Here is a 27,892-nt window from a genome sequence, read left to right as displayed (position 1 = left end):
CGGCGGGGCGGGCTCCTCTTGCAGAGCGCCCCCAGTGGCCGGGCGAGGAAAGCGGTCCGCCCTCGGGCGTGGCCGAGCCCGCTGGAGGCGATCCCAGCCCGGAGTCCAGACAGCCGAAACTGAACTCTCGCGACAGGGGGCGGGGAGTGGGCGGGGCTTCTCGAGGAGCGACAGGACGGAGCACCAATCGCAGGCCTGCTCCGCCACGGTGCTTGGTTTGAAATCCCGCGGGTGCCTAACGGCTCGCGAAGTGGCAGATCCTGAGCGAGCCGGTGCTAGGGACTGGTTGCCGCGCTCGGTTCCCGGTGGAGTAGGTCGTGGGCCTCGCCGTCCGGTGACCGGGAGACTTCCATCATGAGGAGAAGGTGCGGGGGCTGTGGGGGAGCTGGGGACGCGGGAGGGGGGACGCCCGTCCCGGGTGCGGGGCCGGTGCGGCTTCCGGAGGCCCCTCTGGGCCCTGAGCGAGGGTGTCACCCCGGCCCGCGCTCCAGTGAGGCCGGGGCGCGGCCGGGCAGGGCCGGCGGCGGTGGGCGACGCTCGGGGAGCGGCCCCGGCGGGGCGGAGGCCACCTCAGACCCGGACGCCCGGTGGGGCTGTGCGCGGAGGAGCCGTGAGGCGGGAGGCGGCCGCCGGAGGCCGAGCCCCACCCTCCCGCTCGCCCCGCGCGGCAGGTGCGGCTCGTCAGCTCGGAGGGCTCGGGCGGAGGCCTGAGCGTCCGCGTGTCTGTCTGTCTTTAAATAAAGCGGTGGAGCTTGTGTGTATCGCTGTTTGCCCGTTTTCTGGGCTGCGGTGTTCACGCTGTTCCTTGACTCGAAAGAGCTTGGCGTCCGTGCAAGTTAAGCAGCTCCGTGTGGAATTCCTTCCCGGTGGTTGTAACGACTGGGCGCTGGGGAAGGAGGTCCGACTGGGAGTCGGGTCCGACGGCGTCACTGTCACTGACCAGCCCGTGACTCGGGGCAGGATGGGGATGTGTCTTCTCGCCTCCAAGATAAAAGTTACACGCCCGGGCCGGCTTGGCTCGGCAGATGGAGCGGCGGCCTGCGGACTGGAGGGTCCCGGGTTCGATTCCGGCCGAGGGCCCATATGGGCCCGGGTTGCGGGCTCCATCCCCGGTGCGGGGCGTGCAGGAGGCAGCCGATCCATGATTCTCTCTCTTCATTGACGTTTATATCTCTCTCTCCTTCTCTCTTCCTCTCTGAAATTAAATATCTATATATATATTTAAAAAAGAAAACGTGCATAAGGCTAATTTAAAAAGGTGAACTTTAAAAAACATGTAAATAAATAAATGAAAGTTACACGATAATTTTGTGTTAAAGTAAGAAGATTCCCCTCCTTGGGGCTCCGAGCCCGGTGTTCCGGGGCTGGCTCGGCTCCAAGGAGGCGTCCCCTGGGCTGCGGGCGGCTGACGGCGGGGCGGGTCGGGCCTCAGCGCCCAGCCCCACGGGTCACCCCGCGCACCGTCTCGCTACACAGCGCGGCAGCGGCTGCGGGCCCGGGGGTCGGAGAGGGAGCGGCTCTCCTCTGGTCTCGCTTCCCAGCGACGCCTCTCACCCACGTGAGTTCACTCACCTGACCTCCCACTGCCGCCGTCCCCCCACCCCCCGCCCCTACCGCGTCCCCACTGCCTCTGGCGGGGATGCTGCTCGCTGGGCTCCTAGTGAGTGAGTGAGTGCGTGTGTGTTGGGGGGCAGGGGGCGGGTGTCCCTTCTTTCCCTCCCTTCCCGCGGGCTTCCCACTAGGGGGCCTGGGAGGGCTCCCCACGCCCTCTCCCCTGTACTGGCCGCAGCAGCAGGTGTGGCCAATGGATGGGGCTGCTTGGCCCCAAGATGCCCCAAACTACCTGTGTCTCACCAGGTGGCTCACACCCTCTTTTCTTCCTGCCCCACCTCCCTGGTCCCTGCACGAGGCTGGGCGGCCCCCTGAGGGGCACAGGAAGGCAGGCAGGAGGGGTTTGAGCCCCCTATCCCGCCTGCTTCCATTGTAGGCCTCAGGTTTCCCCTCTTCTCACATGGGGCGCTACTGTACAAATCCCCATCCTTTCCCATTTCAGTGTTTTTGATTTTTACTGGAAGGATAGGAATTACAGGGCTCAGACTTAAAGTGACAAGCCTCTGTTTAAGAAGTAACCTTGTGTAGTGGGCTCAATTCCTGCTTGTGCATAAAGGGTATTCATGAATGGAAAAGGCCTGAAGTTGTATTGGAATGACCTGTAACAAACCTTCAGTTTCAAGATTAGTTTCCTCTTGTGGGGTTCCTTTAAAATCATTTTCCCAATTAGTTCAGTATCTGAATAATTTGTTTCTAAATACATTCCACCCTTCTGGAAAAGGATATGTGGCCGTCCTTGATTTCAAGAAAATCTCAGCTGCTTTGTCTGTGAGGTGGCCCATTCTTTGTCGTACTGCTTCACTAATAAACTCACTTTCACTTAAAAAAAAGAAAATCTCGCCCTATCAGGTGAATTTGGGCAGATTTAACTAGTAAAAATATGCAGGGTGTCCCCCAAAAATGTTTACACACTTTGAATAATTAATTCCAATGGGTTAAATTTGAAAAGAAAGAAACATAATTGAGCTATCAGCTGTTAAAGTATGTATACATTTTGGGGGCATCCTGTATATTGGTCCCATAACATTCCCTAACCAGAAGGGAACAGGTTCTGACTTAGCTGTCCCTACCATTTGAATAGAAGCTTTACTCCAAGGGAGAGTGCTACTTAATTGGGGAGGGTTTAAGGACAGATAAAATAGCCCCAGTATCTACAAGGGCCTTAGTAATTTCTCCTTTTACGGTGATTTCAATTTTTCCGAAAGTATTAATAAGGAGAAGGGGAGCCCTATTTGGTTTGGCTCAGTGGATAGAGCATTGGCCTGCAGACTGGGTTTGATTCCAGTCAGGGCACATGCCCGGGTTGCGGGCTCGATCCCCAGTAGGGGGCGTGCAGGAGACAGCCGATCAGTGATTCTCTTTCATTGATTTTTTTTCTCTCCCTCTCCCTTTCTGAAAATAAAATATAGTTTTGAAAAAATAAGAAGGGGAAATAACCTCTCATAGTCCTTGGGGCAATCTTATGTTTGCTTCTGTTTATTTTTCTAAATCCGATTTTAGTTGTCTACAACCCTACTTTTTTTGTGTTTTTGTTTTTTGTTAATCCTCACCCAAGGATATTTTTCCATTAATTTTTTAGAGAGTGGAAGAGAGGGAAAGACAGAGAGAAATATTGATGTGAGAGAAACATATCAAGTGGTTGCCTCCTGCATGGGCCCTGACCAGGGCCCAGGCCTGGGAGGAGCCTGCAACCGAGGTTCGTGCCCTTGACCGGAATCGAACCCAGGACCCTTTTGGTCCTCAGGCCAGTGCTCTATCCATTGAGCCAAACTGCCTAGGGCTCCATTGATTTTTAGAGCTATTGGAAAGGAGAGGGGGAGAGGCAGAGAGAGAGAGAGACACATTGATTGGTTGCCTGCTGCATGCATCCAGACCAGGGCCAGGGAATCGAGCCTGCAACCTAGCTATGAAGCCGGGACCCTTCAGTCTGCTGGCTGATGCTCTATCCACTGAGCCAAACCCGCTAGGGCTCTGCAACCCTTCCTAAGCTGACCTGGCTTTCTACATTAAAAACAGACCTCTCTGGCGGGTGGGAACGTCCAGGGAGAGGTTAATGGGGGGAAAAGGAGACATATGTAATACTTTAAACAATAAAGAATTTAAATTAAAAACAACAGCAAAAAACAGACCTCTCTATAAGAGTTTCCCAGCAAACCTTATTTAGTAATTCTGTTGCTTTGCTCCCAGAAACCAGTTGGTATATTCATTGAAATAGGTCAGAATAGTCAGGATCACATGTTCTAACAGTAAATTAGTTCCTCTAAATAAATTTGACAATGTGTATATATATATATATATATATATATATATATATTTAGTTAATTAATTAAATCTTCGGTGGAGAGTATTTTTCCCATTGTTTTTTGTTTGTTTAAATATTTCAAGAAAAGTGATTTTAAATATAATGTTACATGCAGTAAACATTAATATTTCAAGAAAAAAAGATTTTAAATATAGTGATATTACCAAAACTGTACTAACATAGTATATCACAGAAGTTGTAGGAAGTATTAAAAATCTGCAAATAACAGGATTACTTCTATTATATTCTAAAATATTCTTTTTCTCTGGCTCTATTTTTGTTCATCAGTTATGTTGTTCATTATATTGCACAAATGAGTGAGATCATGTGATATTTATCTTTCTCTGACTGGCCTATTTCGCTTAGCATAATGCTCTCTAGTTCCATCCATGCTGTTGCAAATGGTAAGAGTTCCTTCTTTTTTACCGCAGCATAGTATTCCATGGTGTAGATGTACCACAGTTTTTTAATCCGTTCATCTGCTGATGGGCACTTAGGCTGTTTCCAAATCTTAGCTATTGTAAATTGAGCTGCTGTGAACATAGGGGTGCATATATCCTTTCTGATTGGTGTTTCTAATTTCTTGGGATATATTCTTAGAAGTGGGATTACTGGGTCAAATGGGAGTTCCATTTTTTTTAAAAAATATTTTATTGATTTTTCACAGAGAGGAAGGGAGAGAGATAGAGAGCTAGAAACATCGATTAGAGAGAAACATCGATCAGCTGCCTCCCGCACACCCCCTACTGGGGATGTGCCCGCAACCAAGGTACATGCCCTTGACCGGAATCGAACCTGGGACCTTTCAGTCCGCAGGCCGACACTCTATCCACTGAGCCAAACCGGTTTCGGCGGGAGTTCCATTTTTAATTTTTTGAAGAAACTCCATACTGTTCTCCATAGTGGCTGCACCAGTCTGCATTCCCACCAGCAGTGCATGAGGGTTCCTTTTTCTCCACATCCTCTCCAGCACTTGTTTGTGGATTTGTTGATGGTAGCCATTCTGACAGGTGTAAGATGGTTCCTCATTGTCGTTTTGATTTGCATCTCTCAGATGATTAGTGACTTTGAGCATGTTTTCATATGTCTCTTGGCTTTCTGAATGTCCTCTTTCGCAAAGTGTCTATTTAGGTCCTTTGCCCATTTTTTTTATTGGATTGTTTATTTTCCTTTTGTTAAGTTCCCTGTAAATGTTGGAGATTAAACCCTTATTGGAGATAACATTGGCAAATATGTTCTCCCATGCGATGGGCTTTCTTGTTTTGTTGATGGTTTCTTTTGCTGTGCAGAAGCTTTTTATTTCAGTGTAGTCCCATTTGTTTATTTTCTCTTTAGTTTCCTTTGCCTTAGGAGCTGTATCTGTAAAGATATTGCTATGACATATGTCTGAATGCCTATGGATTCTTCTAAGATTTTTATGGTTTCCCGTCTTACGTTTAAGTCCTTTATCTATTTTGAGTTTATTTTTGTGTATGGTGTAAGTTGGTGGTCTAGTTTCATTTTTTTTGCATGTGTCTGTCCAATTTTCCCAACACCATTTATTGAAGAGACTGTCTTGACTCCTGTCTCCTTTGTCAAATATTAATTGAGCGTAATGGCTTGGGTCGATTTCTGGGTTCTCTGTTCTGTTCCTTTGGTCTATATGTCTGTTCTTGTGCCAGTACCAGGCAGTTTTGAAAACAGTAACTTTGTAATACAACTTAATATCTGGCATTGTGATCCCTCCAACTTTGTTCTTCTTTCTCAGGATTGTTGCGGCTATGCAGGGTCTCTTTTTATTACAGATGAATTTTTGGAGAGTTTGTTCTAGATCTGTGAAATATTCCATTGGTATCTTAATGGGGATTGCATTGAATCTATAGATTGTTTTGGGTAGTAAGGATATTTTAATGATGTTGATTCTACCAACCCATGAACACGGTATATTCTTCCATTTGTTTATGTCTTCCTCTATCTCTTTTTTCAACGTCCTGTAGTTTTCCTAATATAGGTCTTTTACCTCCTTAGTTAAATTGTATTCCTAGGTATCTTAATTTTTTTGTTGCAATGGTAAATTGGATTTTTTTTTAGTTTCTCTTTCTGTGAGTTCATTATTGGTGTATAAAAAAGCCATAGCGTTCTGGGTATTAATTTTGTATCCTGCTACATTGCTAAATTTATTTAGTCTAGTAGTTTTTTGATGGAGTCTTTGGGGTTTTCTATGTACAATATCATGTTATCTGCGAATAGTGACAGTTTTACTTCTTTTCCAATTTGGATGCTTTTTATTTCTTCTTATCTGCTCGCTTATAGCACTTCCAGTATGATGTCAAACAGTAGTGGGGAAAGTGGTCATCCCTGTCTTGTTCCTGTTCTTAGGGGAAATGGTTTTAGTTTTTGCCCATTGAGTATGATGTTGGCTGTAGGTTTGTCACATATGGCCTTTATCATGTTGCGATATGCTCCCTCTATTCCCATTTTGCTGAGAGTTTTTATCAAAAATGGGTGTTGCCCTAGCCGGTTTGGTTTAGTGGATGGAGCATTGGCCTGCGGACTGAAGGGTCCTGGGTTCGATTCCGGTCAAGGGCACATTCCCAGGTTGCGGGTTTGATCCCCAGTGGGGGGGGGGTGTGTGCAGGAGGCAGCTGATCGATGATTTTCTCTCATCATTGATGTTTCTATCTCTCTCTCCCTCTCCCTTCCTCTCTGAAATCAATAATAAGATTTTTAAAAAATGGGTGTTGGATTTTGTCGAATGCTTTTTCTATGTCTATTGATATGATCATGTGATTTTTGTCTTTCAATTTGTTTATGGATGCATCACGTTTATTGATTTGCGAGTATTGTACTAGCCTTGCATCCCTGGAATAAATCCCACTTGATCATGGTGTATGATCTTTTTAATACAGCAGTTCTCAACCTGTGGGTCGCGACCCCTTTGGCAGTCGAACGACCCTTTCACAGGGGTTGGCTAAGACCATTCTGCATATCAGATATTTACATTACAATTCATAACAGTAGCAACATTACAGTTATGAAGTAGCAATGAAAATAATTTTTTTTTTTGCAACGAAAATAATTTTATGGTTGGGTCACAACATGAGGAACTGTATTTAAAGGGCCAGAAGGTTGAGAACCACTGCTTTTAATATATAGCTACATGCAATTTGCTAATATTTTGTTGAGCATTTTAGCATCTATGTTAATCAGGGATATTGGCCTGTAACTTTCTTTGTAGTGTCTTTATCTCGTTTTGGGATTAGGATAATGCTGGCCTCATAAAAAGAATTTTGAAGTGTTCCTCTTGGATTTTCTGAAATAGTTTGAGGAGTATAGGTGTTAGTTCTTCTTTGAATGTTTGCTAAAAGTCTCCCATGAAGCCGTCTGGACCTGGGCTTTTGTTTGGTGGAGTTTTTTGATTTCTGCTTCTGTTTCATCAGTTGTTATTAGCCTATTCAGGTTTTTTTATTCTTCCTGATTTAATTTTGAGAGATTGTATTTTTCTAGGAATTTGTCTGTTTCATCCACATTGTCCAGCTTGTTGGCATATAGTTGTTCATAGTATTTTATTACAATACTTTGTATTTCTGTGGTGTCAGTGGTTACTTCTCCACTTTTGTTTCTGATTCTATTTATTTGGGTCCTTTCTCTTTGTTTCTTGATGAGTCTGGCTAATGGTTTATCAATTTTGTTTATCCTTTCAAAGAACCAGCCCTTGGTTTCATTGATTTTTTTTAGTCTGTATGATATTTATTTCTGCTCTAATCTTTATTATTTCCTTCCTTCTATTTGCTCTGGGCTCTAGTTCTTTAAGTTGTAGGGTTAAATAGTTTATTGCTGATTTTTCTTGTTTTTTGAAGTATGCCTGTAGTGCTATGAACTTCCCTCTGGGGACTGCTTTTGCTGTGTCCCAGAGATTTGGAGTGGTTTTGTGTTCATTTTCATTTGTTTCCAGGAAGTTTTTGATTTCTTCTTGATCTCGTTGGTAACCATTCATTGTTTAATAACATGCTTTTTAGTCTCCATGTTTTGAATGTTTGGGGCGTTTTTACTATCGTTGATTTCATTCCACTCTGATCTGAAAAGATGCTTGATACGATTTCAATCTTCTTGAACTTGTAGAGACTTGTTTTGTGTCCTAACATGTAGTCTATCTTTGTGAATGATCCATGTGCACTTAGGAAGAATGTATATTCTGCGTTGGGGTAAAATGTTCTATAAATGTCAATTACGCCCATCTGATCAGTGTGGCCTTTAGAGTCTGTTTCCTTGTTAAGTTTTTGTTTGGAAGATTTATCCAGTGAAGTCAGAGGGGTGTTAAAGTCCCCTATGACTGCATTGTTGTCGATCTCTCCGTTAAAGTCCTCTAGAGTTTGTTTTTTTTTTTATATTTAGGTGTTCCTATATTGGGTGCATATATGTTTACCAGGGTTATATGCTCTTGTTAGATCGATCCCTTTAGTATTATGTAGTGACCTTTGTTGTCTCTTGTGATGGTCTTCATTTTAAAGTCTGTTTTGTCAGATATGAGTATTGCCACTCCAGCTTTTTTTTCTTTTCCATTTGCCTGGAAGAAGTTTTCCCATCCCTTCACTCTCATCCTGTGTGTGTCTTTTGTTTTGAGGTGGGTCTCTTGTAGACAGCACATAGTTGTGTCATGTTTTTGTATCCAGTCAGCTACCCTATGCCTTTTGATTGGAGCATTTAAGCTATTTACATTTAGGGTTATTATTGACATGAACTTATTTATAGCCATTTTAATTCTGTATGGCCAGGTTTCTCTCTCTGTTTCTTCTCATTACAGCAATCCCTTTAGCATTTCTTGTAGTGCTGGCTTGGTGGTGATGTACTCCTTTAGCCTTTTTTTTGTCTGGGAAGCTCTTTATTTGACCGTCTATTTTGAATGATAGCCTTGCGGGATATAGTAATCTTGGTCTCAGATCCTTGCTTTCCATTACATTGAGTACTTCATGCCATTCCCTTCTGGCCTGTAGAGTTTCTGATGAGAAATCAGGTGTCAGCCTTATGGGAAGTCCTTTGTAGTTAACAGTTTTCTTTCTCTTGCTGCCTTTAAGATTCTCTCTTTGTCTTTAATTTTTGGCATTTTAATTATGATGTGTCTGGGCATGGGCCTGTTTGAATTCTTCTTGTTTGGGGTTCTCCTACACTTATGTGACTTTTTCCTTTAGGGACGTTTTCTGCCATTATTTCTTCAAACACCTTCTCTATGCCTTTCTCCCTTTCTGCCTCTTCTGGCACACCTGCTATTCTAATATTGTTACTTTTCACATTGTCCCACAGCTCCCTTAAGCTGTCCTGTTTTTTAATTTTTTTTTTTTTTTTCTTTTTGGCTCTCTGATTGAGTGATATTTCAACTCTGTCTTCTAATTCACTAATTCGATCCTCAGCTTCCCCTAATCTGCTGTATATTCCTTCCAATGTGTTCTTTATTTGTGTTACGTCATTCTTTGTCTCGGAATGTTCTTTTTTTTTCATAGTTACTATATCTTTTTTCATGCTGTTGAGCATTTTTACCATCATTATTCTGAACTCTGATTCAGATAAATTTCTTATCTCTGCTTCATTTATCTCTTGTTCTGGAGACTTCTCTAGTTCTTTCATTTGGGGGTTGTTTCTTTGTCTCCTCATTTTGGCTTTCTATTGGGTTTGTGACTATGTATTAGGTAGGGCCTCTACACTAAGCATGTCAAACTCAAAGGCTAACATGGGCCAAATAGGTGAGGCATGTGGGCCGCAAGTTTAACATGCTTGCTCTACACCTCAATCTCTAGTGCAGGACAGTCTTTTTTTTTTTTTTCAGAGAGAGAGAGAGAGAGACAGACAGACAGACATTGATGTGAAAGAGAAACATTGATTGGTTGCCTCCCTTTCACACCCTAACCAGGGCCAGGGATCGAGCCTTCAACCGAGGTATATACCTTGACGGGGAATTGAACCTGAGGCTCTTTGGTCTGCAGTGCATGCTCTAACCACTGAGCAACCAGCCAGGGCTGTAAATACTTCTCTTAGTGTGTCGGAGGCAGTGGCTCATGCAGCTGATTTCTCTTTTGCTTTCCAGTGAGGTGATTGCGGAGGAGTCCATATTATGTCTCCAGAAAGCCCTGACTCACCTTCGGGAAATATGGGAATTGATTGGGATTCCTGAGGACCAGCGGTTACAAAGAACTCAGGTTGTGCATAAGCATATCAAGGTGAGTTTAGTGCTGGTGTCTTTGCAGGAGGACATGGGTATTAACATTTTGAAATTATTGGTGTTATTTGTTATTTGGGATTTTTCCACCCTTAGTTCCAGACTTTTATGGGGCTGTTTTCTCTCCGGTAGGACCTCCTGGATATGATGATTGCTGAAGAGGAAAGTCTGAAGGAAAGGCTCATTAAAAGCATAGGCAACTGTCAAAAAGAGTTGGCTGTCTTGTGCAGCGAGTTGCATGTTGAGCCATTTCAGGTACACGGTCTGGGCTCCTGTTTGGGTCTGAGATTGAGGCAGGAGCTTTGCCTGGGGGCTGAGTGGAGGATTTCTGTGTCGGGGTGGACACGAGAAGTGGGGGAAATGTGCTGCCTAGCCAACCAGATCCAGCAGTCATTTTACTGACGTAAAGAGTTGCCCTGTTGAGAGGTGAAGCAGCTAATTTATTTTTTTGAGAGTTTGTTTATTAAAGCTGAGGACAGCGAAACAAGGAAGGGCTTAGGGTAGAAGAGATAGGAGAGAGTCTCGTGGGAGCCGTTTTGGGAAGTCAGAGGAAAGGGGGCCTTGGAGAAGGCTGAAGGGGTTGGCCCGGGACAAGACGCTGCGCATTGCTCCCCTGATTGGAAGTCCCATGGGGACTCGAGTTTCGGAGATGCCACGCCTGAGGGAGAAAGGCGTGGGTGTGCTCCCAGGAGGGACAGCTTGCCAGAGGTGAATCAGCTAATAAGTGTTGCTGTGCTTTTAGTCTAAAACACTTCCTCTTACCATCAGTCTGTGAGGCATAGACAACTTTTTTGTTTTTAATTCTGAGGAAAAGTTAGGCATAGGTGATACTGTGCCATGAATTGATGTATTTGTAAGTTTAACCAAACGTCTGTCATTTAGCCCTCTTTTGTTGTCCTGCCCTTCCTTTGAGGAAATCCACTTGGAACCCTGTAACAATGGCATATCCTCTTCTACAGGAGGAAGGAGAGCCGACCATCTTGCAGCTGGAAAAAGACTTGCGCACTCAGGTGGAGCTGATGCGCAAACAGAAAAAGGAGAGGAAACGTGAACTGAAACTACTTACAGAACAGGATCAAGAACTGTGTGAAGTTCTTTGCATGCCGCACTATGACATTGACATTGACTCCGTTCCCAGCCTGGAAGAGCTGAACCAGTTCAGAAAACATTTGGCAACTTTGCGGGAAACAAAGGTATACCCCTTACACCATGCTTCCTAAAGGTCAGCTTGCCTTTCCGTGGCCATCTTCTGACCGTTTGATTTTACAGGCATCTCGGCGTGAGGAGTTTGTCAACATAAAGACACAGATCATACTGTGCATGGAAGAATTAAATCACACCCCAGACATAAGCTTCAAAAGAGATGTGGTGTGTGAAGATGAAGGTGCCTTTTGTTTATCTTTGGAAAATATTGCAGCACTACAGAAGTTGTTACAGCAGTTAATGTCTACTTGGAATATGTCCTGAGATCTCATCTCCATTGTATCCAGCAATTTGAAAAAAGTGACAGTTATTTTCCCCCCGCAGTGTTATATAAGGACCCAATGTAGGTTAAGAGAATGAGGGAGGGAGGATAAAGGTAGTATATGCTATACAACCACGATTTTTTTAAACAAAAAACTCAATTTATATGTAGCTCTAAGAACATGAAATTGAAATTATGGATGAAATAATAGTCATTGAATTAGTGTTTAATTGGAAAAAAATGTCTTTAATCTTTATTATTGAGATTATTACAGATGTCCCTCTTTTTCCCCCCATTATCCTGCTCCACCGGAAAAAATTTTAATTCAAAATTTGAATCCTAATTTTTGAAGTCTGAGATCTTGCCATAATGATGGCCTTACAGTTTGTGTTCAGAAATCATGAAAACACACCTCTTCACAATTTTATAAAAGTGCTTCTTCTGCATCTGGGTCCAGATATTTCTTTGTGGGAGGCCAGAGGGCTAGCCTCTGTGCTGCTGCCTTTGCCGTGACCACTGTCTTTCCTTGCCACAGCTGGAAGTGCGGAAATCACAAAACGAAGCCGTGTGCGAGGGGCTGCGTGCTCAGATCCGGGAGCTCTGGGACAGGCTGCAAATACCAGAAGAAGAGCGAGAAGCTGTGGCCATGATTATGACTGGGTCGAAGGCCAAAGTTAAGAAAGCGGTAGGAAACCCATAGGGTGCTGGGTCAGTAGTCTCTACAGGCATTTTATGTCTGATCCCATGTCTTTACCAACTTCTGCCTTGAACAAGTCTTTTTTTGTTGTTGTTAATCCTCACCCGAGGATATTTTCTCCATTGATTTTTAGAGAGAGTAGAAAGGAGGAAGAGAAACTGATGTGAGAGAGACACATGAATTAGTTGCCTTCCACATGCGCCCTGAAAGACGGGATCAAACCAGCAACCCAGGTACCTGCCCTTGACCAGGAATCAAACCTGAGACCCTTCGGTGCACAGGCCAACGCTCTAACCACTAAACACACCGGCCAGGGCAAGCAAGTCTATTTTAAAGCAAGCATCAGAAAAACGTGGCAGTAACCCACTTATCTCTTATCTTTCCTGTACCTTTCTTGGGTTTCTGGCTCCTTTGATAGCATTGTTAGAGTGTCAACCTACCTCTGTGATTTTCTGCTGTAATTTTATTTAAAAAGGGAAAATTTTTGCCCTAGCCAGTTTGGCTCAGTAGATAGAATGTTGGCCTGTGGATCAAAGGGTCCCGGTTCGATTCTGGTCAAGGGCACGTACCTTGGTTGCAGGCTTCTCACCTGCCCGGGCCCTCATCGGGGCTCGTGCAGGAGGCAACCAATTGAAGTGTTTCTCTTACATTGATGTTTTTCTCTTGTCTTTCCTTCTCCCTTTCAGTCTCCCTAAAAAAAAAAAGAAAGAAAGAAATGAATGGAAAAATATCCTTGGCCCTAGCCGGTTTGTCTTGGTGGATAGAGGGTCAGCCTGCGACTAAAGGGTCCCGAGGTTCGATTCCGGTCAAGGGCACATGCCAAAGTTGCAGGCTTGATCCCCAGTAGGGGACGTGCAGGAGGCAGCCAGTCAATGATTCTCATCATTGATGTTTCTGTCTCTCTCTCCCTCTCTCTCTCTGAAATCAATAAAAATATATTAAATATATATATGTCCTTGGGTGAGGATTAACAAAAATAAATAAATAAAAATGGAAAAATTTTGCAAAGTGCTGTGAGTGTAAAAGTATAACAAGCACCTTTACCAGATATCTGTGTTTCAGCTGCAATTAGAAGTGGATCGCTTGGAGGAACTGAAAATGCAAAACATGAAGAAAGTGATTGAGGCGATACGAGTGGAGCTGGCTAAGTACTGGGACCAATGTTTCTACAGCCAGGAGCAGAGACAAGCTTTTGCTGCTTACTATGATGGTTAGTACAGGAGCGGTGGCCTTTATGTGGCCTGCACTTGTAAAAAGTGCAGATGTTCACCAGCTATAACTACCTTTTCAAACCATGCAGCATAAGTTGCCATTCCTGTATCAGTGAGCATTTGCAGATGCTACAGGGAAATAAGGGATGTCTTGATTTCTGAAGCAGCTTATCACTGTAGCCTGTAGTTGTAAAGTTCAAGTTTATCAGTGCTTGCTTACTCTATGCCAGGTGCATTGTCAAACTCTTAACAATATGATTTTGATCTCATGTCAAGAGATGAGGACACAAAGGTGCATAAATGTTGAGCAACTGAAACCAGAGACACAGCAAGTAAAGGGCAGAACTCACATTTGAGCCCACAGAGTCTGACCCCAGAGCCCAAGAGAATTCCAGTCTGACCTGAACTGAATAAAAAGATGAGGCTGTCTAGTCAAGTCCACATTTGGGACATTTTATGTGACCCAACCCTCTACTGGGCAGGGTGGAAACAAAGGATATGAAAGAAAGCTAAGAGAAGGTGAGAGATGACACAGAGGGTTGCGAGTCTTAGTCATTTTAGTCCAAACTTTAGGCCCTTACTCCCTAGTCCCTCCAGGCTGATGGTGACAAACCAGATTTTTATTACTCACAATATATACTTATTCATGTAACGTTTTTACTATAATGAAGAATAATCTATTTCCAGTTTAGAGAATGAAGGGTTAGAAAGTAAGATGCTGAACACTAGAGGAATTTTTAAAACTCCTGGGCTTCTGTCTTGCAGAGGACTACACAGAAAGTCTGCTCCAGGCCCATGACGCTGAGGTTGTGCGGTTAAGAAACTACTACGAGGTTCACAAAGAGCTCTTCGAAGGCGTGCAGAAGTGGGAAGAGAGCTGGAGGCTTTTCTTAGAGTTTGAGGTACTGCCCTCACTTTGCTCTGTTTTCCTTAGAGGACAATGAAGTATGAAGAAAGCATGTTCTTGCCCTGGCTGGTTTGGCTCAGTGATAGAGCGTCGGCCTGTGGACTGAAGGGTCCTGAGTTCAGTTCTGATCAAGGGCACTTACCTCTCAATCCGTTGCAGCTCAATCCCTGGCCCTGGTCGGGGAGCGTCGGGAAGGCAACCAGTTGATGTGAGAGAGACATCTGTGGATGGTTTCTCTCTGCCTCTCCGCCTCCCTTCCCCTCTCTCTAAAAATGGAACGATATCCTTGGGTGAGGATTAAAAAAAAAGGAAAGAAAGCTTGTCCTTTATAGAGTCAGTCTCCTTTTCTCTTTACTGAGTTTCTAATACCAGTGTCTTCATCACTAAGTCTCTAGCTTACTACTGACCCATCTGTATCTGTGAGGCTTATGTACAGGAACATATAAGAGAAAAACCCTGAACAAATGGCTTCATTAAGGTAGAAGTTTCTGGCATAAAGGAAGTCCAGAGGGGGCAGTGCAGGGCAGGTGTGGCAGTTCCACAGTCAGTGGGTCCCAGGCTTCTCTGGCTCATGGCCCTTATCCTCAGGTTCCGGTTGGCCCTCGGGCTCCCACCACAGCCCTCGGGTACCATGTGGAGGAAGGGACATAGAAGGCACTGTCCCGACAGCCCCTCAAAGGGCTCTCCCAGGCTCTCGTCCCAGCATCTCTGCTCATATGCCACACCTGTGAGGGTGACCGTCTTGCTGCCACAGAGGAATTCGGGTTCTGTTACTGAGGAGGGAGAGAAGGATAGATATTGAGCCAGGCAAGTAATATTTTCTCTTCCAACGTTTGCTGTTTTCTTAGAGCATTGCCTGGGTGTTAGTGCTCATTTGTATGCTGAATTCCATTTCTTCTGATCGATATAGCACAGGCAGGTTCCCTCAGAGCATTTTAGAGCTTGGGGCTGGGACTAGGAGGAAGCGTAGCGGACACAAAATTCAAGCAGCCTTGCTCTCAGGTTCATTGGTTAGAGCCCAATGGGTCCTTCAGGGAGTCCTGAGTTCAACTTCACATTTACAGGTCGGAGACTAGGACTCAGAAGTGGGGAGAACTGTGTGAGACCTTACAGCTGTTTAAGGACAGGTTTTCCCGTCCTCAGTGACCCCTGACTTCTGCTTGAAAGCAAGAAGGAGGAGGAATAACTGTCAGTAAAGAGCCAAATAAGTACCCCTTGTTGACATGCAAGTGTTTAAGAAAAAATGAGAGACTAACTCCCATCCCTTGTAGGTATTGTTTCTAGGCCATCACTAACCCTGGGAGGGAATGGAATTTCTTCACATGCTTAGCAAATGGTCAGGATTGCTTCTGTACTTTTCTGATGACCTGCCCTAATTTTGAGTGTACACATCTATTTATGTGCTTATATTACTGTTCTGATATACTGTACTGGTAGACATGATAGAATTTAAAAAAAAAAAACAACAAAAAGCCCCAAAATAAGAAGCCTAACATACTATATTTTTGTCCATTTTGTGAGGGTCAATTCAGTGAAAACCAGATTATCTATAACCCTTAACCTTGCATATCTAAGCTGCATTGTCTCAATAGGCCGAAAGAGAGTGGACAAGTAGGGGTGCTCACTAAGCTCTGAGTGTAGACCTTCCCCTTGTCCCTCCACATAGCTCATCTCCTCTAGGTGACGTAATCTTTTGAGATCTGAACCAAGGGGAGGGAGCCAGTGACGTGGTGCGCTAATATTGAAGCCTGTCTTCCTTTTTAGATGACAAAGGAAGCGCTGATTTTCCTGCACCAAGTGGATGTGCTCCCACCCAGCTCCCCTGCCTTAGGCCCCCTCCGTTCCTCACTGCTGAGAGGGGTGGGGATGCAAACCTCATAGTCTCCTTAACCAGTTAACTGCCATGCGTCCAAAACGGAAACCTTCCCCACACGCCACAATATTTTGAATTAAATTCAAAGAGTCAATTTGCAATGAATATTATAAAAATAAATATATTACTCCCAATTCGGGTGTTCTTGAATATTTTCAGCTGAAAATTCTCACGAAAAACGATTTTAAAGTTGGTCAGGGCTGCCACTTAGGGAAATCTTTTTTTTTTTTATAGATGCACGTGGCGTGTAGGGAAGGTCCACTGCTTGCGTCTATAGACGTTATGGCGTATAGTGGGTTAATAATGTACATCCGAGTCCTAGCAGAAGGGATTGGTCTGATGGCCTGTTCCAGGGTTTACTCTGATTAAAATGTATTTTCACAGAGAAAAGCATCAGATCCAACTCGATTTACAAATCGAGGAGGAAATCTTCTGAAAGAGGAAAAGCAACGAGCCAGGCTCCAGAAAACACTCCCTAAGGTAATAGTGTTAATAGTTTTGGTGCTTGACTACAGAATACCTCACTTTTTGTGGATTCTTTGCTTTGAATCATTTGCCCCAAACTATCTTCTCTTTCAAGGATTAGGCAAGATAAGGAACACTGGGCCTTACTGGCATAAGCAGCTGTATGTCAAGGTGTGTTAGTTTCCTAGCACAGCCATAACAGAATACCACTGACTGTGCGGCCTGAACAAAGACATGTATTTTCTCACAAGTCTGGGGGCTGGAAGTCAGGTCAAGGCCTAGGCAGGCTGGTTTCTTCCGAGACTTGTAGGTGGTTGTCTCTCCCTGTCTTCACACGTCAGATAAAACCACACTCCTCGGTCCTGGAGGTTAGACTTCAACATATGGACGGGGTGGGGAGGGGGCACAGTTCAGCTGATAACACAGAGCAAGCTCTATCTTTAGCAAGTTCTGTGGGCTTAGTATCTTCTCTATTTTAATAATAATAGTATTTACTGAATGAAGAGCCAGGCATTATTTCAAAGTGCTTTCCATTTTTCCGATGAGGAAACGGGGCACTGAGAACTTAAGTAACTTGCCCGCTTTTCACGGCTCGCAGGAGGCAGGGCCCAGGCCTGACCCAGATGGTGCTGCCCTCACTGCACGCCATCCTCTCACTTTCAGCTCCAAAACCAGTGGCAACGCTGGGCTGTGTATTGTGAACAGACCATCCCTGGCCTTTGATTTCAGCGACTCTGACATTTCCCCAAGTGGGTCCGGCTCCCCGGAGTCAGCCTAATGAAGCTCTGGGGAAGGAGGGATCATTTTGGGGGGAAATCATTTCCTTTGTGCTTCACACCAAAGATTTGACCTAAGTAACATGTCCTTGTGTCTGGTCTCAGCTAAGAGAGGAATTGAAGGCCCAGATTGACATGTGGGAACAGAAGCACTCGGCAGCGTTCGTGGTCAATGGGCAGAAGTTCATGGAGTACGTGACTGAGCAGTGGGAGACGCATCGGTTAGAGAAAGAGCGAGCCAAGCAGGAGAGGGTACGTGAACCCAGTTTGGGAAGAGGGAAGGGTGGTCATGTGAGCAGCCAGACCTGCTCCCTCCCTGGGATGTGTCACTGTTGCTTCTGACTGTCACACAGCAACTGAAGAACAAGAAGCAGACGGAGACGGAGATGCTGTATGGCAGCATGCCCAGGACACCCAGCAAGCGGCGCGGAATGACTCCCACCACCCCAGGCAAAGTGCGCAAGGTAAGGAGGCTCCGTGGCCCACTAGTGACAGGGCGTGTGGAGGGCGGGGCCATGCCAGCTCTCGCCATCTGTCCTGCAGGGATTGTCCTGCAGGGATGGGGAAGGGTTTGTGGAGACTTTCAGTTGAGTCCATTTGAGATGGGAGCATTATTTCTCTTCTCCTTCTACTCATCCTATCTAATAAAAGAGAAACATGGTAATTAGCATACGACTGCTACCCTTCCCATTGGCTAATCAGGGCAATATGCAAATTAACTGCCAGCCAAGATGGCGGCCGGCAGCCAGGCAGCTTGAAGCGAACATGAGGCTTGCTTGCTTCAGTGACGGAGGACTCCAACGTTCCCCGCCTGCCGCTGCAGGCCTCTGAGCTGCAACTCTAAGCAACTATGTTACAAATATAGAAGCTAAACAAAACCCCAGAAACCTGCTTCAGCTAGCAGGATCGCAACATTGTTTCAAATACAGAAGGTAAACAAAGGCCAGAAACCTGCTTTCAGCAGCGGAGGCCTAAGAGCTGGAGCCAAGCTTCAAAGCTAAAGCTGGCCCAGAATAAAAAAAGAAAAAAAAAGAAAAAAAGGAGCAGTTGGGAGCTTCAGTCACCCGCCAGCCTGAAAACAGCCCTCAGCCCCTCACCCAGGCTGGCCAGGCACCCCAGTGGGGACCCCCACCCTGAAGGGTGTGTGACCAGCTGCAAACAGCCATCATCCCCTCACCCAGGCTGGCCAGGCACCCCAGTGGGGACCCCCACCCAATCCAGGACACCCTTCAGGGCAAACCAGCCCCTCGCCCTGCGGCTCTGTGTGTGACAGGGGGCGGGGCCATAACCTCCCTATCCGCCCTGCTCTGTTCATGACAGGGGAAGGCACCCCAACCCCCTGATCAGCCCTGCTCTGTGTGTGACAGGGGGCAGCGCCCCAACCCCCTGATCGGCCCTGCTCTGTGTGTGACGGGGTAGAGCCATAACCTCCCCATCGGCCCTGCCCTGAGTGTGACAGTGGCGGCGCCCCAACCCCCACCTCACGGGCCCTGCTCTGTGTGTGATGGGGTAGAGCCATAACCTCCCCATCGGCCCTGCCCTGAGTGTGACAGTGGCGGTGCCCCAACCCCTTCATCGGCCCTGCTCTGTGTGTGACGGGGGCGGTGCCCCAACTCCCCTATCAGCCCTACTCTGTGAGTGACGGGGGGAGCTCCTCAACCACCTGATCGGCCCTGCTCTGTGCGTGACAGGGTACAGAGCCCCAACCCCCCGATGGGCCCTGCTTTGTGCGTGACAGGGGGCAGCCCCCCAACTCCCTGATTGGCCCTGCTCTGTGCGTGACGGGGTGGCGCTGCAACCTCCCCATCGACCCTGCCTTGAGTGTGACGGGGCGGCGCCCCAACCCCCCAAACGGACCTGCTCTGAGCCCGACCAGGGGCTGCACCTAGGGATTGGGCCTGCCCTCTGCCACCTGGGAGCAGGCCTAAGCCAGCAGGTCGTTATCTCCCGAGGGGTCCCAGACTTCGAGAGGGCACAGGCCAGGCTGAGGGACGCCCCCTCCCCCCGAGTGCACAAATTTTTGTGCACCGGGCCTCTAGTCTATATTATAAAAAGCCAGTGACTGTAACACCATAACGACCAAACGACCATCACCAGGAGGTGGGTGCATTGATGGGTCTAGTGGCGCGGCGGGTTTCTGGGTCTTGCATGATTTCGCACGCTGGGCCTCTGGTACTTTATAATATATAAAAACCATTTTAAAAGCACCTGTACCATAATTCCAAGAAGAGTACTAAAACTATTTGGTGTTTTTCTTGCTTTTTAAAAAATATTTTTTTTATTGATTTCAGAGAGGAAGGGAGAGGGAGAGAGAGAAAGGAACGTCAATGATGAGAGAGAATCATTGATTGGCTGCCTCCTGCATGTCCCACACGGGATCAATCCCACAACCCGAGCTTGCTTCCTACTGGCTCATAGGTCGATGCTCACCCACTGAGTCACCTCGGTTGGGCTTAAAACAGCTTTTAAAAATAATGTATATTTACAAAGTAGAGTTCACGTTATATAATTTTGATCTCTGCCTTTTTGCCTATTTTATATTGTTTGTGGGTTTTTCTTCATAGCATCAAATTTTCTTCAAACACATGTTCATTGTTAGCTACTTGTTCTGTCCTCTTAACATTTTATGAAACTAGCTCCCTGTTGTTCAATAATATTATGGAAATAATGTGGTGAGCTTTAAAAAACATACATAAAAACACTAGTATTCTGTTCTAGAAAGGTTTATTTTAATTAAAGGTTTGAGAATCTCTCTGCTAAGAGTACAAGGTGGGCTATCCTTGGTGTCAAAGTGCTGCCCTCATATGTTTCTTGTTTTTTAATTTATTATTTTAATTTTAAATATAGATTAATTTTTTTAATTGACTTCAAAGAGAGAGGAAGGGGGAGAAAGAGAAGAACAGTGATTTGTGTTCCACGTACTGATGGCGTTCATTGGTTGATTCTTGTATGTGCCCTCGCCTGGGACCGAACTGCAGTGTGGGTGTGTTGGGACAACACTCTGATTAGCTGAACTACTTGGCCAGGGTAATAGAATTTTTTATTTTGTAATTACAGTTGGTGTATACCCGAAACTAATATAATGCTGTACCACCCAGTGACTAAACATTTAAATAACTTAAAAGGTGATCACCCCATAAGTCCAGTACCCACCTGGCACCATACATAGCTATTACATAGTTATATTATTGACTATATTCCCTGTGCTGTGCTCTACCTCCCCAGGACTACTTTGTAATCACCAATTTGTGCTTCTTAATCCCTTCCTCTTTCACCCAGCCTTCCAACCCTCCTCCCTCTGGCAACCGTCAAAATAGTCTCTGTATCTATAAGTCTGTTTCTGTTTTGTTTATTTATTTTGTTCTTTAGATTTTTCATATAAGTGAATAATATGGTATTTGTCTTTCTCTGACTTATTGCACTGAGTGTAATACTCAAGGTCCATCCATGTTGTTGCAGGTGGCAAGAGTTCATTCTTTTTTTATGATTGAATCATATTGCATTATACCCATATACCACTCTTTTTTTTTTAAATCCTTTCCCAGAGATATTTTTCCCATTGATATCTAGAGAGAATAGAAGGGGAGGGAGATGAGGGTGGAGAGAGAGACATCGATGTGAGAGACATATTGATTAGTTGTCTTCCATACGCACACTAACCAGAGCTAGGAAACGAACCTGCAACAGAGGTACATGCCCTTTACCGGGAATCGAACCTGGGACCCTTGGGTCCACAGGGCTATGCTCTAACCACTGAGCAACCGGCTAGGGCTACCACTTATTTTTCCTTTCATGTATTGATGTACACTTAGGTTTCTTCTGTCTCTTGGCTATTGTAAATAATGCTGCAAGGAACATATGTATGTATATGTCTTCTTATTAGTGTTTTGGGTTCCTTCAGATACATACCCAGAAGTAGAATTGGTGGGTCCTTCTTTGTCTCTTATAGCCTTTGTTTTAAAGTCTGTTTTGTCTGCTGTAAGTATTGCCACACCAGCTTTTTCATGAAATACCTTTTTCCATCCCTTTACTATCAGACTTTGTGTGTCTTTTGATCTGAAGTGAGTCTGTTGTAGACAGCACGTGAAAGGGTCTGTTTCATTATCCATTCAGCCACCATATGTCTTTTTGATTGGAGCATTTGCTCCACTTGCGTTTAAAGAAATTGGTGATAGGTATTTATTGCCATTTATTTGCATCTTCCCGTCTTGGTAGAGGGCCCTTATGTAGGTAGTAGGTGTCCTGGAGGGCCCAGTGGTGCACATCCCCAGTCACCTGAGCTGGCGCTCCAGGTACGTCTGCCCTGTGTGGCCTATGTGCACCCTCCGGTTGTAGTTGAGCCTTGACCTCTATTGGCGGGGATTTACCCCTAGACTGATTGGCTTTGAGGACTGGCTATAGCTACAGGGGAGGAGCTGCTGTTCAGCACCCTCCCCCCCACATCCACCTCCCCCGTGGAGAGGAGGACTCACTTCAGCTGGGCTCTGGTGTGGTCTGGTCTGACACTGTCCACTGGTGTGCTGGCTGTGGGGCCTCCTGGGAGGTGCAGGCGAAGGTCAGCTGCTGATTATACCTGCCCAGGGCCACCGGCATGAGAGACCGTGATCTGCGGATGGTGGTGCTGATTGCTTGGCTTGCAGGTGCCCAGGAGGGGCCAGTCTGTGAACTGAGGCTTGCTGCCCCTAGGGCCAGACTTGGGGCTGCTTAGCAAGAGGTTTGGGGGCACACTGAAGTCAGGTGGTTCTTGTTTGGGGTTTGTGGACTTTAAAGAGATTTTAGGAGAGTCCACATCATGAGCCAAGACAGATATGATGCCACCTGCGCCTTCAGGGTGAGGTGGGCTCAGCAAAGAAACGGTGGCATCTGCCAGCGTGCTGTCCGGGAGAAAGCTGCCTCTTCCGCTCTTGCCTCAAAGCCAGACAGTTCAGCTCCTCCCCGTATGTTTCTGATGTTTTCGAGCTGCTGCCCCAGCCTAGAGCGAGTTCGTGTGAGAACGTCTGTGTGGGGCCCTTTCAGAGGAACACGTGGGCCTCCGGCAGCCCTGTCTCACTCACCCACCATCCTCCCTGGTTTTCTCAGCCAGAAGTTATGGGACCTCTTGGCCTGGAGCCTTGGGTTTGGGGGCCTCGTTTGGGGCAGGGACCCCTGGCTCCTCAGAGGGGAGCCTCCAGAGCTGACGACCCTACTACCAGTGACCCACCCGCCGTGGGTGTGGGGCCTGCCCGCTGCTCCTCTCTGCCCTCCCTCCAATCTCCACAGGACTTCAGGTCAGTAGCCTCTGGCAGTCCTCAGTGACGGTGGTTCTGTCCAGATGTCCTTTTGCTGTGGTCCCGGGAAGGGGCATTTGTCTGCTCTGCCATCTTGACCGGAAGCCCAACACTCACGCATTTCTGACGCTTCAGCTGCACTAATCACACAGCCCGTGATTCCAAAGCGGGGATGCCCGTCTGTGCTTCCGGTGGCGGGCCTGACACACGGCACTTTCAGACTTGTAGATTCTTGTTCACCTGCTGGGTCTGAAGTGATGTCCGATTATGATTTGGGTCTGCATTTCTCTGCTTACCGATGAAGTGAGCATGTGTCTCTTTCTTACAAGGCTTGTAGGAATTCTTTGTTGTGGATGCTGCTCCCTGTCAGTTGGTTTACAGTAGCTTTTCCCAGGATTCTTGTGCGGCCTTTTTCTTCTTTATGGTGTTTCCTTGGTGAACAGGAAGTTCTTAATTTTAACACAGTCATCGTGTTAGCAGCCTGTTTTCTTTAGGGCTTGCACTTGTACAGATACCTTTTCCTGTGCTGTGTGTCCTAGTCTGTCTTGTGTTTGAACAGGTTTGCTATCCCATTTGAGGTTTTTAACCCACCTAGACTTTTTCGTGTAAAAAATGCTCACAGCTTTACTGAGATGGACGCACAGTGTGTACAGGGGACACTCAATAAAGATTGACATGTATGCGCCTCGAAACTCACCACAGTCCAGACGGTGAACGTACCCATTGTCCAGTCCTCTTCCCCCCATCTCCAGACAAACACAATTTGCGCTGTCACGATTGAGTAATTTGCATTTTTTGACATTTTATATATAGAGACTCACATAATAGGGCTTTTTTTCACTTAGCATAAGTTCTTCCATTTAGCATAATTTTGAGAGATTCCTCATGGTGGTGCTCGCATCAGTAGGTCACTGCTTTCTGTTGTTGCGCAGTGTCCACCGTATGACTACGTGGTTGGCTTATCCACTCGCCTGACAAATATCTTGGCTTGTTCCTGGTTTGTTGCTATTGCAGATGAAGCTGCTATAAATATTTATGTCTGAGTCTTTGTATGGAGCTGTGCTTTCATTTCTCCTGGGCTGGGTCATATGATAGGTGTCTGTCTAGTTTTAGAAACAGACGGTTATACCGTTTTATAGTTCCGTGTACTAGACATTAATAGGCTCTGAACACTTTTCACAAGTTTCTTCAAAGCTCTTTATGGAAATGTGTCTTTGTTAGAAGCTTCCCAGACTCATTTCTCTGTCGTCTGGGGTGGATTGCTGAGCATGTTCCCTGAATGAGTAATCTCTCTCTTTTCCTCAGCTGAACACTACCACCATGTCCAATGCCACGGCCAACAGTAGCATCCGGCCTGCCTTTGGGGGGACAGTCTACCGCTCCCCCGTGTCTCGACTTCCACCTTCTGGCAGCAAGGTTCGTAAGCTCTGCGTACAAGCCCGTCCCCAGCACCACCCCAGCCTGTTTATCCAGGGGCCCCGCCTACTGGTTCCAGTTTCTAACACCCCGGGATTCAGTTATCATTGAGATGCTGCGAGTTGGCAGATGCAAGCTGGTTAAGCTAAAACCGAATGAGAGAAACAGCATGGCCATGCTGAGCCCCACTGCTATCATGGGGAGCCCTGGGAGGGGGCAGGGAAGCTGGGGGGAGCTGGTGGGCTCTCACAGGCTCAGTTCAAAGCCAGGTCTTCAGTGGCTGCTGAGCAAGAGCCCTGCACGTGGGTTCCAGCCCTGACACTGGGTCACCAGGCAGTCAGGTCCCCTCGCTGAAGGAGACAGGAGGGGAGTCTGTGCTGTAATGTGTTTTACAGATGATGCTCAAGACAGGTGTTCTGCAAATCATTGAGTTTTTTGGTTGTTCATTTGTTTTTTACATCAAGTACTGTATAGGATACCGACAATGAGTGATATTAAGATGGTATAGTCTGTGTGTGTGCGTGCACATGTGGCCATTATAAGGATAAATACTGATCTCTCCTTCCCCACAGCCAATCCTCACTTCCACCTGTTCAGGGAAGAAAAACCCCCGTGCTGTTCGGCACGGAGCCGACAAGGAGAACCTGGAGCTCAATGGCAGCTTGCTGAGCGGTGGGTACCCCAGCTCGGCCCCCCTCCAGCGCAACTTCAGCATTAACTCTGTTGCCAGCACCTACTCTGAGTTTGCGGTAATTGACCTTTTCTAATATCTGCCAGTCTCTGGGGAGCACACAGTTGGGGCCGTGGGTGTCTTCCCACGGGGCCCCAGGCGCTCAGCTAGGACAGCGTTTTGGAGGCTGAGAATCCCTTTCCTGCCTTGGCCGTGCATGGGGTGGGGGGTTTCCGGGAGGTATAGGAAGTTGACAGCAGCAAGTAGACATGTAACCCGGATCCTTCTGCTTGAGAAATACCAGTCCCTGGCTGCAGGAGGCGACCCTTCTCAGCACTGCCTTGGTGCTCTTTTGGTGGAGTTTTTAGTAATTGTATTAATTATCTGTTCTTAGAAGGAATCATCCCACTCTGACAGCTCCACTGTTGGGCTTCAGGTCTGTATGGCAACTGCTGCATGTCACATGTCCCTTTTACAAACCAATCTGTCATTGGTGGCTTCATTCCCATCTGGGCATAGGGCTGCATACACTAACCAATAATCGTCAGCTGTGCTATTACAGGACCTTTTTACAAAGGAAGCGGGAGCTCCCGAGGCAGACGGCATAACCAGTCACCGGCTTCCGTTCCTGCACCCTAACCTGCCGATTCACAAGAAAACTTGTGCAGCCTTGAATTGGATTCTCAGCCCCACCTACCGTCAGGCAAAGTTTTTGTATCGTGTTATTCACAACAGAAAGCTTTCAGCATCTCGATGGTGCCATCAGAGGCCTCCCATGTGCTGGAAAGAACAGCGGCCCCCTGGCCTGGGAGGGGCGCCCCAGCTGTGTGCTGCTTAGAATGAGGTTCTGGGCCTACGTGATGTTTCTCCCCTGGAGTATGTGCCTTACTAACCCTCGGCGCTGAACGCCACCTGTCTGTCCGCTCTGAGCTGGCCAACGCTCCCTTCCTCGCCTTTGCCTGTTTCTGTCCCATTGAGCTGCTAAAGCATGAGGCTGTGGGAGAATCATTTTCCCAGAATGCTCTTCGGCTTCTGTATCCTCCATATTTACCAACACTTCCCTGCAATGCCCTTCACTTAAGGGGCATGCTCTCTTCTCTCAGTAGCTTCCTGCTGAGAGGACGAGGCTGCCTTACCCCTGGGATGCCGAGTTACAGGCGTGGGTGCCAGCTCTCTTCCTGCTGGGAGATGGCCAATGGCCCAGTTGTCCTTGGCTACAGCTCGCTTTGAGCCCTGAAGTTAGCTTCCTATTCTGGCACCTTTTTTAATTACCTGATTGCTGTGGTTCTACCTGGGTGCACTCTGGCTGGCTGAATGCTGGACTGCGGGTCCAGGCGTCTCTCTGGCTTGCTCAGTCAAGCCCCGTTTCTCCCACTTGGAGCGCACCTGTACCTGCTCACCTGTGGTCAAGCCGAAGGAGGTGCATGTGGTTTTGGTTGCTATGGGTGGCAGCCTCCGCCAGGCCGCATGCAGCCAGTAGACTAACCTCCACTGACACCTGTCCTTCTCGTGGTCCTCTGTGCTTTCTCTGCTCCTTCTGTACCATGTGCTCCAGCATGAGATCAAATCACCAGCAGGTTACAAGGCCCTCAGCCCCAGGGATTGGTAGATATATGGTCTGGCCCATTGTTTTATAAAGGGCTCAGACGCCAAAGCTTGTTGCCAACCCAGCTCGGCAACTCAGAGTACTTTGTGATGCACCAGGGATTTCTCTTCTGTGGGGTTTTAACACATGGACTGGCTGAGGGATGGGTCACGTGCTTAACCTGTGACTAATGGAATGGTGCTCAGAGTGCCTCCCCGTTCGTTCCTAACACAGCCTGTGCTATGCACCTGTGTCAGAGAAGCGGCCCTCAGGGGCCCTACGCTGACACCTAACCCCAACTGACGAGGGCGGGCATGCATGAGAGGGAATATCGCCACTGACGGTGTCTGTTTTTCCACAGCGAGAACTTTCAAAGGCCTCCAAATCTGATGCTACTTCCCGAATCCTCAATTCAACCAACATCCTTCCCTAAGAAGCCCTGATCAGTCAGCTAGCTGTGGCTTCCTGGCCTACACTGGACCCCGTTACACAGGGTGGCTTTCCTTGCTCTCAGTGTAGGTGTGCTTGACACCCCGGGCAGGCTCATTTCCACGGCCTGGCTACAGACGAAAGCCCACCACAGGCCTAGTGGGTCCTTAGACACTTTGTTGGGAGATCTAGAACTTTGCACATGTCAGTCCTGGGGCATAGTTCCCGCTGCACCGTCCTCAGTGGGGCCCCGTCCTTAGCTACTCTACTGGTCACTACGATGCTCCCGAAAGCACTATTATTTATTCCCACTCCACCCCCGCAGTCCTGCTGTCAGCACTAAATGGTTCTAGGAGGCTTCCGGTGTGGCTCGGGCTGCACGGGGAGCCCTGCTGTTTTAGTCTGTGTATACGTGTCCTGTTGTAAGATATATATTGTTAACAATAAATAAAAATGTGTGTTGTTAGATTACAAAAACAATAGATTGTGTTTTCAAAATTTCCCAAATAAGGTTTTAGTTGCTTTGGTCTGTGGAAAGTGGACTTCTACTTAGAAATTTTTTTTTTTTTGTAATACATATTGTTTTGTGCATGTGTAAATGAAGAACATCTCTTAATCTGATAAAAAGGATTTAAAAAAATGTTTTCTGTATTGATTTTAGAGAGAGGGGAAGGGATTGAGAGAGAGAGAAACATCAGCCTGTTGTTCCACCTATTTGTGCATTCTTGTATGTGCCCCGACTGGGGACTGAACCAGGCGTGTTGGTGTATTGGGATGATGCTGCAACCAGCTGGACTCCCCGCCAGGGCTGATCAAAAAAGGATTTTGAGAGAAAAAAGCCTAAGTCTTGATGTATAAAGGGATGAGTTAACGTGCGGAAACTTGTAGTTTCATTGGCATTTGTCATAAACAGGACTAGGTTTTATAGGGTGAAGCTGTGTGGCTTTTTTATTTTAAAACAAAAGTTTAGGTTTAGTTTTGATTTTTTTATCATTAATTTATTTCAGTTATACTTGACATTGAAAACT

General features: G+C 46.6%; 1 protein-coding gene across 1 annotated transcript; it reads left to right on the top strand.

Moving 5' to 3' along the window:
- The first annotated feature begins 216 nt into the window (after positions 1-216).
- PRC1 (protein regulator of cytokinesis 1) lies at positions 217-27,344 on the top strand. The gene is made up of 15 exons (XM_036355567.1): positions 217-365; positions 9,972-10,104; positions 10,236-10,358; positions 11,063-11,296; positions 11,373-11,539; positions 12,100-12,253; positions 13,328-13,475; positions 14,242-14,378; positions 16,641-16,736; positions 17,603-17,749; positions 17,851-17,961; positions 24,070-24,180; positions 24,753-24,929; positions 25,245-25,286; positions 26,797-27,344. The coding sequence occupies exons 1-15, from the start codon at positions 355-357 to the stop codon at positions 26,866-26,868; spliced, it is 1,863 nt and encodes a 620-aa protein (XP_036211460.1). The 5' UTR covers positions 217-354; the 3' UTR covers positions 26,869-27,344.
- The last annotated feature ends 548 nt before the right edge of the window (positions 27,345-27,892 follow it).

The sequence above is a fragment of the Myotis myotis genome, unplaced genomic scaffold (genome assembly GCF_014108235.1).
Source record: "Myotis myotis isolate mMyoMyo1 unplaced genomic scaffold, mMyoMyo1.p scaffold_m19_p_23, whole genome shotgun sequence".
NCBI lineage: Eukaryota > Metazoa > Chordata > Mammalia > Chiroptera > Vespertilionidae > Myotis > Myotis myotis.
The sequence above is the reverse complement of the archived record's forward strand: the minus strand, read 5'-3'. Positions and strand labels throughout refer to the sequence as shown.

What these genes read in the sequence shown, in the direction of transcription:
- PRC1 (XM_036355567.1), top strand. An exon ending in AGCGAGCCAAGCAGGAGAGG is followed by an intron (nt 17,750 to 17,850) that starts GTACGTGAACCC and finishes ACTGTCACACAG; the next exon opens with CAACTGAAGAACAAGAAGCA. An exon ending in TTCCACCTTCTGGCAGCAAG is followed by an intron (nt 24,181 to 24,752) that starts GTTCGTAAGCTC and finishes CCTTCCCCACAG; the next exon opens with CCAATCCTCACTTCCACCTG.